Source organism: Scyliorhinus torazame, chromosome 11 (genome assembly GCF_047496885.1).
Source record: "Scyliorhinus torazame isolate Kashiwa2021f chromosome 11, sScyTor2.1, whole genome shotgun sequence".
Lineage (NCBI taxonomy): Eukaryota > Metazoa > Chordata > Chondrichthyes > Carcharhiniformes > Scyliorhinidae > Scyliorhinus > Scyliorhinus torazame.
Window position 1 is genome coordinate 225,811,502 of NC_092717.1, and position 18,623 is coordinate 225,830,124.

Here is an 18,623-nt window from a genome sequence, read left to right on the forward strand (position 1 = left end):
GTAGTATTACATTCCTTATGCTTCACCCGATGCCTGTGTCTATGTATTTACATTGTGTATTTCTGTATATTCTATGGTTTTTCATAAATGGAACAATCTGTCTGGACTGTGTGCAAACAATACTTTTCACTATACATCGGTACACGTGACAATAAACCAAATCAATCAATCAATGTCAGCAGCACAGTGTCGATACCTTCGGCAATGCTCCTCAGTGACTGGGACATACTCTGCAGCACCCCAGCAATGGCCACCTGCAACAGGGACAAACCCCGCTACACCCATCTGAGACTGGGACATGTCCTGCAGCACCTCATCAAGGTCAGCCTGGTACTGGGTCAAGTCCCCCAGTGAGTCGGACATTCTGTCGAGGTTCTCAGCCAGGTCCAAGGTGAGCCAAGCCTTGGACATCTCCACACATGCTGCCGATTTTGTGCACCAGGCTCTCCACTGCGGTCGCCAACCTAAAAGTGTTGGCCTCGGTGCCGCAAATCTCCTGCGTCCATAGCCTCTGGGACTCCTCCAATCAGCTATGGACCTCCTGGAGGGTCGCTGACATCCCCGTCTGAAAATCACGGCCGCACCCATTGTCTGCATCATCTCCGGGTAAACCTGGTCCATGGGCTCAGCATCTGCCTGGGACCCAGCTGATTCCTCGGATCCAACAGACCTCTGCAACTGCTTCTCACCTGGGTATTCTTGCCTCCGACTGATGTACATCAGCAACTGTGTGGTGCTCACCAGAATGTGCGTGACCCAGAAGCCTGATCACTATTGTTGTGTGCCAATGTGCGTGTCTTTGCGCAGGGAAGGGGGCTTGGGGTGGGGGTGGATGGTTCGTGGGGGGGGGGGGATATTTTGATGGGGGAGGGGAGGGGTAGTGGCACGAGTGGGCCAGGGCATGGCATGGTGCTGGCCGGGGTGATGTCAGGTGCGCCCAGCGGAGGTCCTTGACCTTCTTGCGGCACTGGATGCCAGTCTTCCTGATTACGCTGCCCGAGCTGTCGGCCGCTGCCACTTCCTCCCAGGTGGCACTGGCCTGCCCTTTGACTGACCCTCCAGGACTCTCGGGGGATCATAACATCCCTCCTGACCTCAACTGCCTCCAAGAGCCTCCCCAGTTTTTCATCCTCAATTCGTGGGACCAGTTGTCCCGGTGCCATGGCTGCTAGCTGAGTGGGGTTGATTGTACAAGAGCAGTTTAAGTGCTGCTCTATCTTGTTAGAGGGTGGCTGGTGAGCACGGTCACAGCAAATTTGCTGGTGAGCCATGATTTGCGGCAAAAAGCCAGTGGGGATTTATTAAGTGCACCAATTAACGTTGAATTGTGGTGACGGCTCGCCGGGTCAAGCGAACTTCCAGGAAACCCGTGGCAGTTCCCATACGCTACCACACTTAGAAACTTTCTCATTGAATTGTGCCCATAAAATTCTTCCGGGGCTTGATAGGATGAATGCTATGTTTTCCCTGCCTGGGATTTCCCCAAGGGGCCACAGTCTCAGAATAACGGGTTAGCTTTTTATGACAGATGTAGGGAATTTTCTATTCTGGAAAGCTGTGGATACTCAGTCATTCAGCTTACTCATTCAGAGGTTGATTCAGTTGGGGTACAAATGGAATTAAGAAAAATGGGAAGAGTTTGGAAAGGTGGAGTTGAGGTAGAAGATCTTCCAATGGCAGTGTAGGCTCAAAGAGCCAAATGGCCACCACCAGCTCTAAATTTCTTGTTAGTTTTGTGACTATTTTTACAAATAGTAGTTATTTTATTTCCAGATTTTAAAACTGAATTTAAATTCTTAAACTGCAAAGGTGGAGTTTGAACTCATGTTCATTTAGATTATCAGTCACAGTCGTTGGATTAATGGTTGGTAACATGAAAGTGAAAGTCGCCATAGTCCCCGAGGACCCGAGGCTGCTCAATTCATTTTTTTGACAGAGAGCTGAGTGGTAGTGATTGAACCTGAGGGTCACCACACCTCAGGCGAGGGCTGAAGTTCAGTCTTCATGAATAACCTCAGCCGATATGGGAATTGAACCCGCGCTGTTGGCATCGCTCTGCATCACGAACCAGCCCTCCAGCCAACAGGGTTAATATACCCATAATGTCATTTTACTTGTCCGTTATAAACAAAATAGCAGAGTGGGATTTCAGGCAAACATGTTAAACATTTGCATACGAACAAAAAAGTAATTTTAAGGTATTGTTTACATTAAAACCAACCTTTGAACTCAGTTCAACGCATGGATTCTTCCTCATCTTTTTTAAAACTCCTGATAGCTCAGGAAGTTCAGCTTCTGTGAGGTCCAGACTCCAGATATATTGCAGGGTTAATAGGACATTTCCATAGAAGACCATGAATGGTGATGTGAGCATAGCATATCGTCGTCGATCACGCACCATCCAAAGTACGCAGGACCAGATCAATAAGACAAAGGTGAGCCAGCTATGATACGTAATACTCCAAGCCTAGAGGAAACCAATAAGATGATAAAAAGTGCTCAGATGAACCAAAATTTAAATTGCCATTCAAGCAACAAATATGGGATTGAACATAACTGATATTTGTTAAAAATAGAAGAATTTTATGAACTCAGTAAAGTAAAGAAATATGATTTCGATGTTTTAATGACGAGCATTTGCCATCCTGAGAGTTGGCACGTAATCTACCCCTGCCGACTCTGACAGCCCCGCCATCATTTCATGAGCGTTGATTGGCAGTAGGTAGGACTTCCATCCACCCTTGGAGGGAAGTCTCGCCTTGGAGAGCTGTCAGCCCGTCCAGACACAACATTGCAGTGGCCAGAAGAGGCACTGCATCACTCTCCCTCAGTCTAAATTTCGGGACCGCATTGGGGTGGGAGGGTAGAGGATGCCCGGGGGTTCAGGAGGGGCTTTCTTGGCACTGGAGGGTAGGCCAATTGATCGATTGATTGATTTATTGTCACATGTACCGAAGTACCATGAAAAGCATTTTTATGCAGCCAAGGGAACGTATACAGTAGACAAGAAGAAAAATCAACAAAGTACATCAACAAATAGTGATTGGTTACAGTGCGGAGCAAGGGCCAAACAAAGCAAACACATGAGCAAGAGCAGCATAGGGAGTCGTGAATAGTGTTCTTACGGGGAAAAGGTCAGTATGAGGGAGAGTCATTGAGGAGTCTAGTAGCTGTGGGGAAGAAGCGGTTTCTATGTCTGGATGTGCGAGTCTTCAGACTTCTGTATCTTCTGCCTGATGGAAGGGTCTGGAAGAGGGCAAAACCTCTTGAGGGGTCACTGACAATGCTGTCTGCCTTCCAGAGACACAATCAATGGGAGGGTGGCAAGCTTGTGTGATGCGTTGGGCTGAGTTTACAACACTCTGCAGTTTCTTGCGATCTTGGGCTGAGCAGTTGCCATACCAAGCTGTGATGCAGAAGGAGAGGATATTCTCGATGGCACATCTGTTGAAGAGTCAGAGTCGATGCAGACATGCCGAATTTCTTTAGCTTCCATGTGAAGTAGAGACGTTGTTGGCCTTTCTTGACTTGCATCAACATGAGTGGACCAGGAAAGACTGTTGGTAACGGTGACCCCCAGGAACTTAAAGCTATCGGCCATCTCCACATCGGAGCCATTGATGTGGACGGGGGGGTGTCCTGCTACACTTCTTGAAGTTGATGATCAGTTCCTTGGTTTTGCCAACATTTAGAGACAGGTTGTTTTCGATATACCATGCAACCAAGTGATCTATCTCCCTTCTGTAATCTGATTTGGTGTTGTTTGTGATACCCCCACCACAGTCGTATCATCAGCAAACTTATAGATCGAATTGGAGCTGAATCATGCCACGCAGTCATGTGTGTATAGGGAGTACAGTAGAGGACTGAGCACACATCCATGCAGGGCGCCGGAGTTGAGGACTATTGTGGAGGAGATGCTGTTACCTAACCTGACAGATTGCGATCTGTTGATGAGGAAGTCAAGGATCCAGATGCTCAGGGAGGAGTCAAATCCAAAATTACAGAGTTTGGTTATTAGTCTTGTCAGGATAATGGTGTTGAAGGTGGAGCTGTAGTCTATGAACAGCAGTCTAATGTAGGTGTCCTTGTTGTCGAGGTGTTCGAGTATTGATTGTAGGGCCAGGGAGATAGCATCTACTGTGGCCCAGTTGTGGTTGATAGATGAACTGCAATGGATCGACACCGTCTGGGAGGCTGGTGTTGATCCGTCTCATGACTAGCCGCTCAAAACATTTCATGATAACAGATGTCAGGGCCACCGGTCGGTAGTCATTGAGGCAGGCTACCTTGTTCTTCTTTGGTACTGGTATTATGGTGGTTTTCATGAAGGAGGTGGGGACCTCTGAGCGGAGGAATGAGGTGGTGAAGATATCTGCGAATACAGTTGCCAGCTGGTCTGCGCAGGATCTGAGCGCTCGCCAGGGACTCAGTCGGGGCCTCTTGCTTTCCACGGATTCACTTTCAAGAAGGCAGATCTTACCTCTGAGGCTGTAATAGTGGGTATGGGAGTATCCAGGGCTGTTGGGGCGGGCGGTACTGATGTATTGGCTGTCTGTTCAAAATGGGCATAGAACTTGTTCAGTTCATCGGGAGGGATGCTCCAGCCCCAGAGATTCTGCCTGACCTTGCTTTGGAGCCCGTATGATGTGTTGGGTGCTCTGGATCCGTGGAACACATACAGGCCATCAACACTTAAAATAGTACAACACTATTTTATTAAGCTAGAAACTGTTGAACATGCTTTCACTGTGGGTTAACACGATGTTAGATTAAACTAAAGACCTATGCCTGTCCTAACCAGTCTATGCACTCAGCACATGGTGAAAGTCTGTGCTGTAAGCTGGAAGCTCTGTCCTTCTGAGAGGCTGCATCCCGAATGAGCGGGAAAACTGATGCCCTCTGTCTTTATAGTGTTATGGGCGAGACGTTTTCAGAACCCCAAAATGTATCATGGAGTTCAACCAACCTCACCCTTTAATGTATTTGTTGTTTCTCCTAGCACACGGCTTTTCCCTAGGTGTGGGATTACAATTATGGACACGTGGGTTTTTAAACACAAAACACTGTTTATTCCATGAACTCAACTTAACATCTTAAATAAACATTGGCTCTCTTAACACCCCTTACTTCAAAGATAACTCAGAAAATATTGCAACAGTAAATAACTCCTTCAAACTTCCAAGAGACTTAACACCTTTAAACAGTATCACATCAGGTTAAAGGATATATATATTTTCTGTAGAATGGCAGAGACATATATGCTTGGTTGACTTTAGCTCCAGCACCTTGCTTTCTTCCTGCAAACTCTCTGGAAACACACAGACACACCCAAGCTGCTGTCTCACACTGGCTTTCTACTTTTAAACTGCTCACAGCAAAACAGCCAGGCACTTTTAAACAGCTCTCAGCAAAACCAGCCAGGCACTTTTCAAAACTGCAAAACCAGCCAGGCACTTTTTAGCTGCTCTCAGTAAAACAGCCAGGCACTTTTCAAAACTGCAAAACCTCAAAATGGCTGAACTGAGCTGAGCTCCACCCACTCTATGATATCACTGTTTTCTTAAAGGTACATTGCTTAAACATCCATGTCTTAAAGGTACCCTCACATGACAATCTTGAATGTGCTCTAACTGGTGATTGGCTGCGGTGTTGTGTGTGTTGATTGGTCTTGCTGTGTGTCCATCAGTGTGTGTGTCTGCACCATGATATACTGGTGTATATTATGACATCCCCCCTTTTATAAAAAAATGTGTGTCTGTGGCAATAAATAATGTGTGGTGATAATGTTTCTAACTACGTGTGGGGTGTGAAGACATATTTACAGGACTATGTACATGAGAACTAAGCTATTTACATGGGAAGGTGCCTGGTGCAGAGAAGCAGTATGTAACAAGAGTAATGAGATCAGCACTATATATAAACCAGGGAAACGATCAAACAAAGCAACAAAACAATTCAGAGAGTCCATAAATTCGAAAAGTTCATAAATTTAGTCTCTGAGGTGGGCGACGAATTCTGGTTGACCGCCTCAAGGGTGGGTCGAGAGCTGCCGGTTCAGGAGCGGGCAGGACTGCGTCAAAGTCAGGGGGAGGCAGAATGACAGGGAGCTCTGCATAGTCCGTGGCAGGGTCAGCAGGAGGGCGAGGCGACACTGGAGGATCACGTGGCGAGCATGGAACGAGACGAAGGGCGCGTCGATTGCGGCGCAGAATAGAGCCATCCGGTAGACGAACCAGGAACGAGCGGGGGAACACCTGCCGAAGGACAACAGCGGTTGCAGACCAGCCACCATCTGGAAGATGGACGCGGACGTTGTCATCTGGAGCCAGAGCAGGGAGATCAGCTGCACGGGAGTCATGAGTCGCCCTGTGCTGTGCACGAGACAGCTGCATCCGGCGAAGGACCGGAAGGTGGTTTAGGTCTGGGACATGGATGGACGGCACCGTCGTCCTCAGGGTGCGATTGATGAGTAATTGGGCTGGCGACAGGCCAGTGGACAGTGGGGCGGAGCGATAGGCCAGCAAGGCAAGGTAGAAATGAGACCCAGCATCGGCCACCTTGCATAGGAGCCGTTTGACGATATGTATTCCCTTCTCTGCTTTGCCGTTGGATTGGGGGTACAGGGGTCTGGATGTCACAGGGGCAAAATTGTACCGCCTGGCAAAGTTGGACCATTCTTGGCTGGTGAAGCAGGGGCCATTGTCCGACATAACCGTGAGCAGGATGCCTTGTCGAGCAAACGTTTCTTTACATGCACGAATGACTGCAGACGAGGTGAGGTCGTGCAACCGTATCACCTCCGGGTAATTTGAAAAGTAGTACACGATCAGGGCATAGTCTCTACCCAGTGCGTGGAACAGGTCGATGCCCACCTTGGTCCATGGTGACGTGACCAACTCATGGGACTGCAGGGTCTCACGTGGTTGGGCCGGCTGGAAGCGCTGACAAGTGGGGCAGTTGAGCGCTGTCTTGGCTATGTCCTCATTAATGCCGGGCCAGTACACTGTCTCTCGGGCCCGTCGGTGTCACTTTTCCACGCCAAGGTGGCCCTCGTGTAGTTGTTCCAGGACACGTTGCAAACGTTGTTGGAATACATAGCGCTCAAAACTTTCGTTCTCCTCGATGTCGCAGTGATGGAAAACTTAAGGAGGACCGTCTTGAATTTTGATTTATCTTCACCATCAGCAAAGGTGAGAGAATTGAAAATGTGGATGGCATGGTCCCCGGCCGTGGATAGGAAGAGATCTTCCTGGTATCTGAGGCAGCTTCCCGGTCTGTGGCTTCAAAGTAGAGCTGGAAGCATTGTTTGAATATCTTCCAGTTGGCCCCTAGGTTACTGGTGATGCGGAACGGCGGTGGCGGGCGGACGCTGTCCATTTTGATGTATGCTGGTGGAAGGCAGATCACTTACAGGTAGGTCTAAGAAGCTCTAACATCCCTCAACTACTGGTACCACGATGTGTTGGGTGCTCTGGATCCGTGGAACACATACAGGCCACCAACACTTAAAATAGTACAACACTATTTTGTTAAACTAGAAACTGTTGAACATGCTTTCACTGAGGGTTAACACGATGTTAGATTAAACTAAAGACCTATGCCTGTCCTAACCAGTCTATGCACTCAGCACATGGTGAAAGTCTGTGCTGTAAGCTGGAAGCTCTGTCCTTCTGAGAGGCTGCATCCCGAATGAGCGGGAAAACAAACTGATGCCCTCTGTCTTTATAGTGTTATGGGCGAGACGTTTTCAGAACCCCAAAATGTATCATGGAGTTCAACCAACCTCACCCTTTAATGTATTTGTTGTTTCTCCTAGCACACGGCTTTTCCCTAGGTGTGGGATTACAATTATGGACACGTGGGTTTTTAAACACAAAACACTGTTTATTCCATGAACTCAACTTAACATCTTAAATAAACATTGGCTCTCTTAACACCCCTTACTTCAAAGATAACTCAGAAAATATTGCAACAGTAAATAACTCCTTCAAACTTCCAAGAGACTTAACACCTTTAAACAGTATCACATCAGGTTAAAGGATATATATATTTTCTGTAGAATGGCAGAGACATATATGCTTGGTTGACTTTAGCTCCAGCACCTTGCTTTCTTCCTGCAAACTCTCTGGAAACACACAGACACACCCAAGCTGCTGTCTCACACTGGCTTTCTACTTTTAAACTGCTCACAGCAAAACAGCCAGGCACTTTTAAACAGCTCTCAGCAAAACCAGCCAGGCACTTTTCAAAACTGCAAAACCAGCCAGGCACTTTTTAGCTGCTCTCAGTAAAACAGCCAGGCACTTTTCAAAACTGCAAAACCTCAAAATGGCTGAACTGAGCTGAGCTCCACCCACTCTATGATATCACTGTTTTCTTAAAGGTACATTGCTTAAACATCCATGTCTTAAAGGTACCCTCACATGACAATCTTGAATGTGCTCTAACTGGTGATTGGCTGCGGTGTTGTGTGTGTTGATTGGTCTTGCTGTGTGTCCATCAGTGTGTGTGTCTGCACCATGATATACTGGTGTATATTATGACATCCCCCCTTTTATAAAAAAATGTGTGTCTGTGGCAATAAATAACGTGTGGTGATAATGTTTCTAACTACGTGTGGGGTGTGAAGACATATTTACAGGACTATGTACATGAGAACTAAGCTATTTACATGGGAAGGTGCCTGGTGCAGAGAAGCAGTATGTAACAAGAGTAATGAGATCAGCACTATATATAAACCAGGGAAACGATCAAACAAAGCAACAAAACAATTCAGAGAGTCCATAAATTCGAAAAGTTCATAAATTTAGTCTCTGAGGTGGGCGATGAATTCTGGTTGACCGCCTCAAGGGTGGGTCGAGAGCTGCCGGTTCAGGAGCGGGCAGGACTGCGTCAAAGTCAGGGGGAGGCAGAATGACAGGGAGCTCTGCATAGTCCGTGGCAGGGTCAGCAGGAGGGCGAGGCGACACTGGAGGATCACGTGGCGAGCATGGAACGAGACGAAGGGCGCGTCGATTGCGGCGCAGAATAGAGCCATCCGGTAGACGAACCAGGAACGAGCGGGGGAACACCTGCCGAAGGACAACAGCGGTTGCAGACCAGCCACCATCTGGAAGATGGACGCGGACGTTGTCATCTGGAGCCAGAGCAGGGAGATCAGCTGCACGGGAGTCATGAGTCGCCCTGTGCTGTGCACGAGACAGCTGCATCCGGCGAAGGACCGGAAGGTGGTTTAGGTCTGGGACATGGATGGACGGCACCGTCGTCCTCAGGGTGCGATTGATGAGTAATTGGGCTGGCGACAGGCCAGTGGACAGTGGGGCGGAGCGATAGGCCAGCAAGGCAAGGTAGAAATGAGACCCAGCATCGGCCACCTTGCATAGGAGCCGTTTGACGATATGTATTCCCTTCTCTGCTTTGCCGTTGGATTGGGGGTACAGGGGTCTGGATGTCACAGGGGCAAAATTGTACCGCCTGGCAAAGTTGGACCATTCTTGGCTGGTGAAGCAGGGGCCATTGTCCGACATAACCGTGAGCAGGATGCCTTGTCGAGCAAACGTTTCTTTACATGCACGAATGACTGCAGACGAGGTGAGGTCGTGCAACCGTATCACCTCCGGGTAATTTGAAAAGTAGTACACGATCAGGGCATAGTCTCTACCCAGTGCGTGGAACAGGTCGATGCCCACCTTGGTCCATGGTGACGTGACCAACTCATGGGACTGCAGGGTCTCACGTGGTTGGGCCGGCTGGAAGCGCTGACAAGTGGGGCAGTTGAGCGCTGTCTTGGCTATGTCCTCATTAATGCCGGGCCAGTACACTGTCTCTCGGGCCCGTCGGTGTCACTTTTCCACGCCAAGGTGGCCCTCGTGTAGTTGTTCCAGGACACGTTGCAAACGTTGTTGGAATACATAGCGCTCAAAACTTTCGTTCTCCTCGATGTCGCAGTGATGGAAAACTTAAGGAGGACCGTCTTGAATTTTGATTTATCTTCACCATCAGCAAAGGTGAGAGAATTGAAAATGTGGATGGCATGGTCCCCGGCCGTGGATAGGAAGAGATCTTCCTGGTATCTGAGGCAGCTTCCCGGTCTGTGGCTTCAAAGTAGAGCTGGAAGCATTGTTTGAATATCTTCCAGTTGGCCCCTAGGTTACTGGTGATGCGGAACGGCGGTGGCGGGCGGACGCTGTCCATTTTGATGTATGCTGGTGGAAGGCAGATCACTTGCAGGTAGGTCTAAGAAGCTCTAACATCCCTCAACTACTGGTACCACGATGTGTTGGGTGCTCTGGATCCGTGGAACACATACAGGCCACCAACACTTAAAATAGTACAACACTATTTTGTTAAGCTAGAAACTGTTGAACATGCTTTCACTGTGGGTTAACACGATGTTAGATTAAACTAAAGACCTATGCCTGTCCTAACCAGTCTATGCACTCAGCACATGGTGAAGGTCTGTGCTGTAAGCTGGAAGCTCTGTCCTTCTGAGAGGCTGCATCCCGAATGAGCGGGAAAACTGATGCCCTCTGTCTTTATAGTGAATGTGCTCTAACTGGTGATTGGATGCGGTGTTGTGTGTGTTGATTGGTCTTGCTGTGTGTCCATCACTGTGTGTGTCTGCACCATGATATACTGGTGTATATTATGACTGTAATCTCGTGTAAGCCCTGCCACTGACATTGTGGGTTTGTGTCGTTGGCCTGGGACTCTAGTTTGATCCGGTATTGTCTTTTGGCATCCCTGATGGCTTTACGTATGTCATACCTGGATTTCATATATAGGTCGGGGTCATCAGACCTGAATGCCTCCGTCCGGGACTTAAGCAGGGAGTCAACCCTTCAGTTAAGCCAGGGTTTCCGATTGGGGAACACCCGTATTGTCTTCCTTGGTACACAGTCCTCAACACACTTACTATGAAGTCTGTGAGGGTAGTTGCATACTCGTCCAGGTTAACTGCCGTGGCTTTGAATATGGACCAGTCCACAGACTACAAGCAGTCGCGGAGGATGTCCTCTAATGCCTCGGACACGGTTTTGGGAGGAAGGGTCGGAACTCCCAGGTCCTGGAGGGGCAGGCACCCTAAATCTAAAGGGGCATAATCTTTCCCACCCGAGGCCCTGCCCATCCCACTGTGAAATTACACCTGGTTGGAGCAGGTGGGAAATCGGAGGGAATTCCGTTCTTGCAATGTTACCCTCCTCCTCCACAACCTCAGAACCCGCCTAAGGGGAATGTAAAATTCTGGCCAATATGTCAAAATATACTCTCTTTGATGGGATTTCAGTGAAGAAATAATTCTGTTTTTGTGATTTGTTCTTGAACATGTAGCTTAGGCATTTTGAAGTTTTCCACTTCTGTGCTCACCAGCCAATGGTCGAGATTTTCAGGATAGTGAGCACAGAAGCAAATAATCCTAGCTGCTATGCTTGTTTAATGGAATTTCTGGCCAGACATTTTCGTGGAGGCAGGAGCGCCTCATTCCGGCTGAAAAAATGGGGGCAAGCATGTCTCCACAGGTCAATATTATGGCCATCGGGCTTTCATCCGCAAATTAAAGGATGGCCAGCCTCCAAGAGCTGCCAGTCAATCAGATGATTGGCAGCACTTCAGTCCCAGCAGTGTCACTAAGAGTGAAGGCCACTGCTGAGACTGCAGCAGTCCCCTGACAATGAGCTATGCAGGATGCTGGAATAAAAGGTGTGCTGGGCCAGTCATATGGGTCTGGTGATTGTGGGAGCCAAAATCATTGAGGCAGGGGATGGGAACAAGTTGGGACGGCCATCATCATTGTGAGGTGGGGTGTCCAAACAGGAGACATTGCCCCCATCCACGAGGCTGTAAGAGTGTCCAAAGAGGAGTGGACGCTAGCCACGTAAGATTGTCCAAACAGGAGGGACCCTCCATGAACTCAGAAGTGTGTCTGAAAAAGAAGGTAGCCTCCCACGAGCACGCATGAGCATCCAAACAGGCGAACAAGAGGGATCCTCCCCCCACATGAGCCTGCAAGGATATCTGAACAGAAGGAAACCCCCATGTGTCTGCAAAGTGGATCTGGTGGATACACCACTTGGTGCTGGCACCCTGGTTGCTCATAAAATTGCAGTGGTGGTTGGAGGAGGCGATGAGGTGGCCATTATTGGCGAATTAAGGCCTTAATTGGCGCAAGAATTGCCGGGAGAAAAAACATTTACCCCACGGCTGGAAAACATACTATCAGTGATGGGTACAATGACAGGCAAGGCGGCTTAAGCCATGCCACTCACATTTATGCCCCAACCCACTTGGAGGTAGGTGAGCACTTTGGGGACAGTGACCACAATTCGGTGACGTTTACGTTAAGGATGGAAAGGGATAAGTATACACCGCAGGGCAAGAGTTATAGCTGGGGGAAGGGAAATTATGATGCCATTAGACGTGACTTGGGGGGGATAAGGTGGAGAAGTAGGCTGCAAGTGTTGGACACACTGGATAAGTGGAGCTTGTTCAAGGATCAGCTACTGCGTGTTCTTGATAAGTATGTACCGGTCAGGCAGGGAGGAAGGTGCCGAGCGAGGGAACCGTGGTTTACCAAAGAAGTGGAATCTCTTGTTAAGAGGAAGAAGGAGGCCTATGTGAAGATGAGGTGTGAAGTTTCAGTTGGGGCAATGGATAGTTACAAGGTAGCGAGGAAGGATCTAAAGAGAGAGCTAAGACGAGCAAGGAGGGGACATGAGAAGTATTTGGCAGGAAGGATCAAGGAAAACCCAAAAGCTTTCTATAGGTATGTCAGGAATAAGCGAATGACTAGGGAAAGAGTAGGACCAGTCAAGGACAGGGATGGGAAGTTGTGTGTAGAGTCTGAAGAGATAGGCGAGATACTAAATGAATATTTTTCGTCAGTATTCACTCAGGAAAAAGATAATGTTGTGGAGGAGAATGCTGAGCTCCAGGTAAATAGATTAGATGGCATTGAGGTACGTAGGGAAGAGGTGTTGGTAATTCTGGACAGGCTGAAAATAGATAAGTCACCGGGACCTGATGGGATTTATCCTAGGATTCTCTGGGAAGCCAGGGAAAGATTGCTGAGCCTTTGGCTTTGATTTTTATGTCATCATTGGCTACAGGAATAGTGCCAGAGGACTGGAGGATAGCAAATGTGGTTCCTTTGTTCAAGAAGGGGATTAGAGACAACCCCGGCAACTATAGACCGGTGAGCCTCACGTCTGTTGTGGGTAAAGTCTTGGAGGGGATTATAAGAGACAAGATTTATAATCATCTAGATAGTAATAATATGATTAGGGATAGTCAGCATGGCTTTGTGAAGGGTAGGTCATGCCTCACAAACCTTATCGAGTTCTTTGAGAAGGTGACTGAACAGGTAGACGAGGGTAGAACAGTTGATGTGGTGTATATGGATCTCAGTAAAGCGTTTGATAAGGTTCCCCACGGTAGACTATTGCAGAAAATACGGAGGCTGGGGATTGAGGGTGATTTAGAGATGTGGATCAGAAATTGGCTAGCTGAAAGAAGACAGAGGGTGGTGGTTGATGGGAAATGTTCAGAATGAAGTTCTGTCACAAGTGGAGTACCACAAAGATCTGTTCTGGGGCCATTGCTGTTTGTCATTTTTATCAATGACCTAGAGGAAGGCACAGAAGGGTGGGTGAGTAAATTTGCAGACGATACTAAAGTCGGTGGTGTTGTCGATAGTGTGGAAGGAAGTAGCAGGTTACAGAGGGATATAGATAAGCTGCAGTGCTGGGCTGAGAGGTGGCAAATGGAGTTTAATGTAGAGAAGTGTGAGGTGATTCACTTTGGAAGGAATAACAGGAATGTGGAATATTTGGCTAATGGAAAAGTTCTTGAAAGTGTGGATGAGCAGAGGGATCTAGGTGTCCATGTACATAGATCCCTGAAAGTTGCCACCCAGGTTGATAGGGTGGTGAAGAAGGCCTATGGAGTGTTGGCCTTTATTGGTAGAGGAATTGAGTTCCGGAGTCAGGAGGTCATGTTGCAGCTGTACAGAACTCTGGTCCGGCCGCATTTGGAGTATTGCGTACAGTTCTGGTCACCGCATTATAGGAAGGACGTGGAGGCTGTGGAACGGGTGCAGAGGAGATTTACCAGGGTGTTGCCTGGTATGGAGGGAAAATCTTATGAGGAAAGGCTGATGGACTTGAGGTTGTTTTCGTTAGAGAGAAGAAGGTTAAGAGGAGACTTAATAGAGGCATACAAAATGATCAGAGGGTTAGATAGGGTGGACAGTGAGAGCCTTCTCCCGCGGATGGAAATGGCTAGCACGAGGGGACATAGCCTTAAACTGAGGGGTAATAGATATAGGACAGAGGTCAGGGGTAGGTTCTTTACGCAAAGAGTAGTGAGGCCGTGGAATGCCCTACCTGCTACAGTAGTGAACTCGCCAACATTGAGGGCATTTAAAAGTTTATTGGATAAACATATGGATGATAATGGTATAGTGTAGGTTAGATGGCTTTTGTTTCGGTGCAACATCGTGGGCCGAAGGGCCTGTACTGCGCTGTATTGTTCTATGTTCTATGTTCTAAACCCGCTCCCAGAGGTGGTGTATTAAATTCTGACCATTGTCTCTAACATCTTCAAACCACAATATTAGCAGAGATCCAGGGAGGATGCTTGGGAGGCCCAGAAGGACACAGATGACAGGAGTCAGCAGCTGCAGATCATTGGGATGGCCCCTGTGATGCGACCATCAATTCACTCGAGACGGGAGTAGAAGTAAACTGTGGCTTTAATCAACTTAGAACAGTGCCTGCCTGCGACTAATCCAATACTGAGAACCACCTACAGGTCGACTGCTCTTTATACCTCCCTTCAAGGGGAGGAGCCATGGGCGGAGCCAATACAGGCCCCAACATGTTCCTCTATGGATAATGCCATACAATGGCCCATAGGAGGAGCCCACAAGGGCAACAGCATAGCACAGATACAAATACATGGGCAACAGCACAGATACAAATACAATGGTGGATTATTGGCATAATACATTCACCAGATTCACCCCCTGTTAAAAAAATGAAGTCCGGCGGGGGTGACGGGTTCATAAGTTCAGCTGGCCCGGCGCACGGATTGTGCGCTGTGATCGCAGAAGCTCTGGCGTTGTTGCTGGCCCAGGTGTCGAGCTCGTCCGTGCTGGCATCGGTAGTGAGGGCACCGGTACGGGTACAGACATGGACTCTGGGAGCGTCTCTTCTGGAGCTTCATTCCTGTGGATCGGTGAAGGGGGGATGGCGGGCGGGAGAGAGCGCGGGAGCCATATAGGGGCAGGGGCGCTGGTCATGGTAGGTTGGGCGGGATATGGTGGGGGAGCGGTGGTGGTGGTGGTGGAACCAGCGGGTGCCAGGTCCCGGAAGGAGACCGTATCCTGTCGGCCATCGGGGTGTTCGATATAAGTGTACTGGGGGTTGGAGTGTAGGAGCTGGGCCCTCTCTACCAAAGGATCGGACTTATGGCTCCTGACGTGTTTTCTGAGTAGGACTGGCCCCGGTGTCTTCAGCCAGGATGGAAGGGACGCCCCTGAGGTGGATCTCCTCTAGTTTTTTACGCAGGGGGTAGTGGGTGCCTGGAACCCGCTACCGGAGGAGGTGGTGGAAGCAGGGACGATAGTGATATTTAAGGGGCATCTTGACAAATACATGAATAGGATGGGAATAGAGGGATACGGACCCAGGAAGTGTAGAAGATTATAGTTTAGTCGGGCAGCATGGTCGGCACGGGCTTGGGGGTCGAAGGGCCTGTTCCTGTGCTGTACTTTTCTTTGTTCTTTGTTCTTTGAGGGGTCTCATTTGTGGCTGTGCAAAGTAGGGACCTAATAGAGTGGTGCGCACCGGGGAGGACCTTCTGCCAGTGAGAAACTGGGAGATTCCTGGACCGCAGGGTCAGTAGGACGGTCTTCCAGACCATCGCTTTGCCCTCTCCACCTGCCCGTTTCCACTGGGGTTATAACTGGTAGACCTGCTCGAGGCGATGCCCTTACTGAGCAGGTACTGACGGAGTTCGTCGCTCATGAAAGACGAGCCCCGGTCACTGTGGACATAATTGGGGAAACCAAACAGGGTGAAGACACTATGTAGGGCTTTACTGACGGTGGACACGGTCATGTCGGGGCAAGGGATTGCAAAGGGGAAGCGGGACAACTCATCAATAATGTTGAGGAAATATATATTGCAGTTATTGGAGGGGAGGGGCCCTTTGAAATCGATACTGAGGCACTCAAAGTGCTGGGATGCCTTCACCAGGTGGGCCTTATCTGGTCGATAGAAGTGTGGTTTACACTCCGCACAGATCTGGCAGTCCCTGGTCATAGCTCTGATCTCCTCGGTGGAGTAGGGCAGGTTGCGGGCCTTGATATAGTGGATAAGCCAGGTGACCCCCAGGTGGCACAGGTCATCGTGGATAGCCCATAGTTGGTCATCTTGCGCGCTGGTGCATGTTCCGCGGTACAGGGCATCTGGGGGCTCGTTGAGCTTTCCAGGACAAAAAACTATATCGTAATTATAGGTGGAGAGTTCGATCCTCCACCTCAAGATCGTATCATTCTTGATTTTGCCCTGCTGCCTTTATCGAAGATGAAGGCTACCGATCGTTGGTCGGTGACGAGGGTAAACCTCCTACCAGCGAGGTAGTGCCTCCAGTGCCGTACGGCTTCCACGATGGCTTGGGCCTCTTTTTCGACTGAGGAGTGCCGAATTTCAGAGGTGGTGAGTGTACGCGAAAAAAACGCTACCTTGCTGCCTGCTTGATTGAGGGTAGCGAGAGCGACATCTGATGCGTCGCTTTCCACCTGGAAGGGGGCGGTCTCGTCCATCGCGCGCATCGCGGCTTTGGCGATGTCCGCCTTGATGCAGCTGAAGGCCTGGTGAGCCTCAGTCACCAGTGGGAAGATGGTGGCCTTGATTAGTGGGCGGGCTTTGTCCGCATACTTGGGGACGCACTGGGCATAATATGAAAAGAACCCGAGGCACCTCTTCAGGGCCTTGGGCAGTGGGGGAGGGGAAGTTGCAGGAGGGGGCGCATACGGTCAGGGTCGGGTCCTAGAACCCCGTTTTCCACGACGTAGCCGAGAATGGCTAGTCTGGTTATGCGGAAAACGCATTTCTCCTTGTTGTACATGAGGTTTAGGGTTTGGGCGGTTTGGAGAAATCTGTGGAGGTAGGCGTCGTGGTCCTGCTGATCATGGCCACAGATGGTGACATTGTCCAAGTACGGAAATGTGGCCCGCAGCCCGTACTGGTCCACCATTCGGTCCATTGTTCTTTGGAACACCGAAACCCCGTTCGTGACGCCAAAGGGGACCCGAAGAATGTGGAAAAGGTGGCCGTCTGCCTCAAAAGCCATGTAGTGGTGGTCCTCCGGGCAGATTGGGAGCTGGTGGTATGCAGACTTCAGATCCACCGTGGAGAACACCCGGTAGTGTGCGATCTGGTTTACCATGTCTGCAATCCGGGGAAGGGGGTACGCATCGAGTTGCGTGTACTGGTTTATGGTTTGGCTGTAATCTATAACCATCCGGTTCTTTGCCCTGGTCTTGACGACCACCACCTGAGCTCTCCAGGGGCTATTGCTGGCCTCGATGACTCCCTCCCACAAGAGTCGCTGGACCTTGGACCTGATAAAAGTCCTGCCCTGTATGCTATACCGCCAGCTTCTGGTGGCGACTGGTTTGCAGTCGGTGGTGAGGTTTGTGAAGAATGGGGGAGGGTCGACTTTTAGTGTCGCGAGGCTGCATATGGTGAGTGGGGGTAGGGGCCCCCCGAACTTCAGGGTTAGGCTCCTGAGGTTGCATTGGAAATCTAGTCCCAATAGGAGAGGAGCGCAGAGGTCTGGGAGCACATATAATTAAAAATTGGCGTACTCGGCACCCTGTATTGCTAGGGTTGTGGTAGTGCACCCTCGGATTTGCACTGAATGCGACCCAGAGGTGAGGGAGATGGTTTGGTGCGCCGGGAAAATCGGGAGCGAGCAGCGTCTTACCATGTCTGGGTGAATGAAGCTCTCTGTGCTCCTGAAGTCGAAAAGACAAGGCTTCTCGTGCCCGTTTACGCGGACGGTCATCATGGAGCTCCGGAGGTGCATGGATCGCGACTGGTCCAGGGTGACCGCGCTGAGTTGCGGGTAACCGGCGTGGTCGGAGGTGCTGGGGCGGTTCCACGATGGCTGCCCTTGTTGATCATACGTGTCGAGCGGCGTACCAGATGGCGGCCAAGATGGCGGCCCCCGTTGGTCGAGCGTGGCGGGCAGTGAGGAAAATGGCGTCCAAGATGGCAGCCCCCATGGATCGCACGTGGCTGGCTGCGTGGGGGAGGATGGATGGCCAAGATAGCGGCCCCCATGAGTCGCACGTGCTGTGAGGGCTGTAAGATGGCTGCCCCCACGGATAGCACGAGGCTGATGACGCGTCTACAGGGGATGGAGTCGGCAGACACGCTGCCAGACTGCGGGGTCTGCGGGCCTGTGAGTTAGAGTTCTTGGACCTGGCCAGGCAAACTTTGGCGAAATGTCCTTTTCTCCCACAGCTGCTGCAGTTCGCGTTACAGGCCAGGCAGCGCTGCCGGGGGTGTTGGGACTTGCCGCAGAAATAGCAGAGTAGCCCCCCATGGTGG

At 49.8% G+C, this 18,623-nt stretch overlaps 1 protein-coding gene across 5 annotated transcripts in view; it reads right to left on the reverse strand.

Annotated features, from left to right (window-relative positions):
• LOC140385819 (piezo-type mechanosensitive ion channel component 2-like) overlaps window positions 1–18,623 on the reverse strand; it is a 1,561,269-nt gene that overhangs the window by 483,146 nt on the left and 1,059,500 nt on the right. For all 5 annotated transcript variants that reach the window (XM_072468377.1, XM_072468380.1, XM_072468378.1 and 2 more), the window contains exon 13: window positions 2,222–2,467. In XM_072468377.1, coding sequence (XP_072324478.1) covers window positions 2,222–2,467 — 246 coding nt within the window. The remainder of the gene's footprint in view (window positions 1–2,221; window positions 2,468–18,623) is intronic.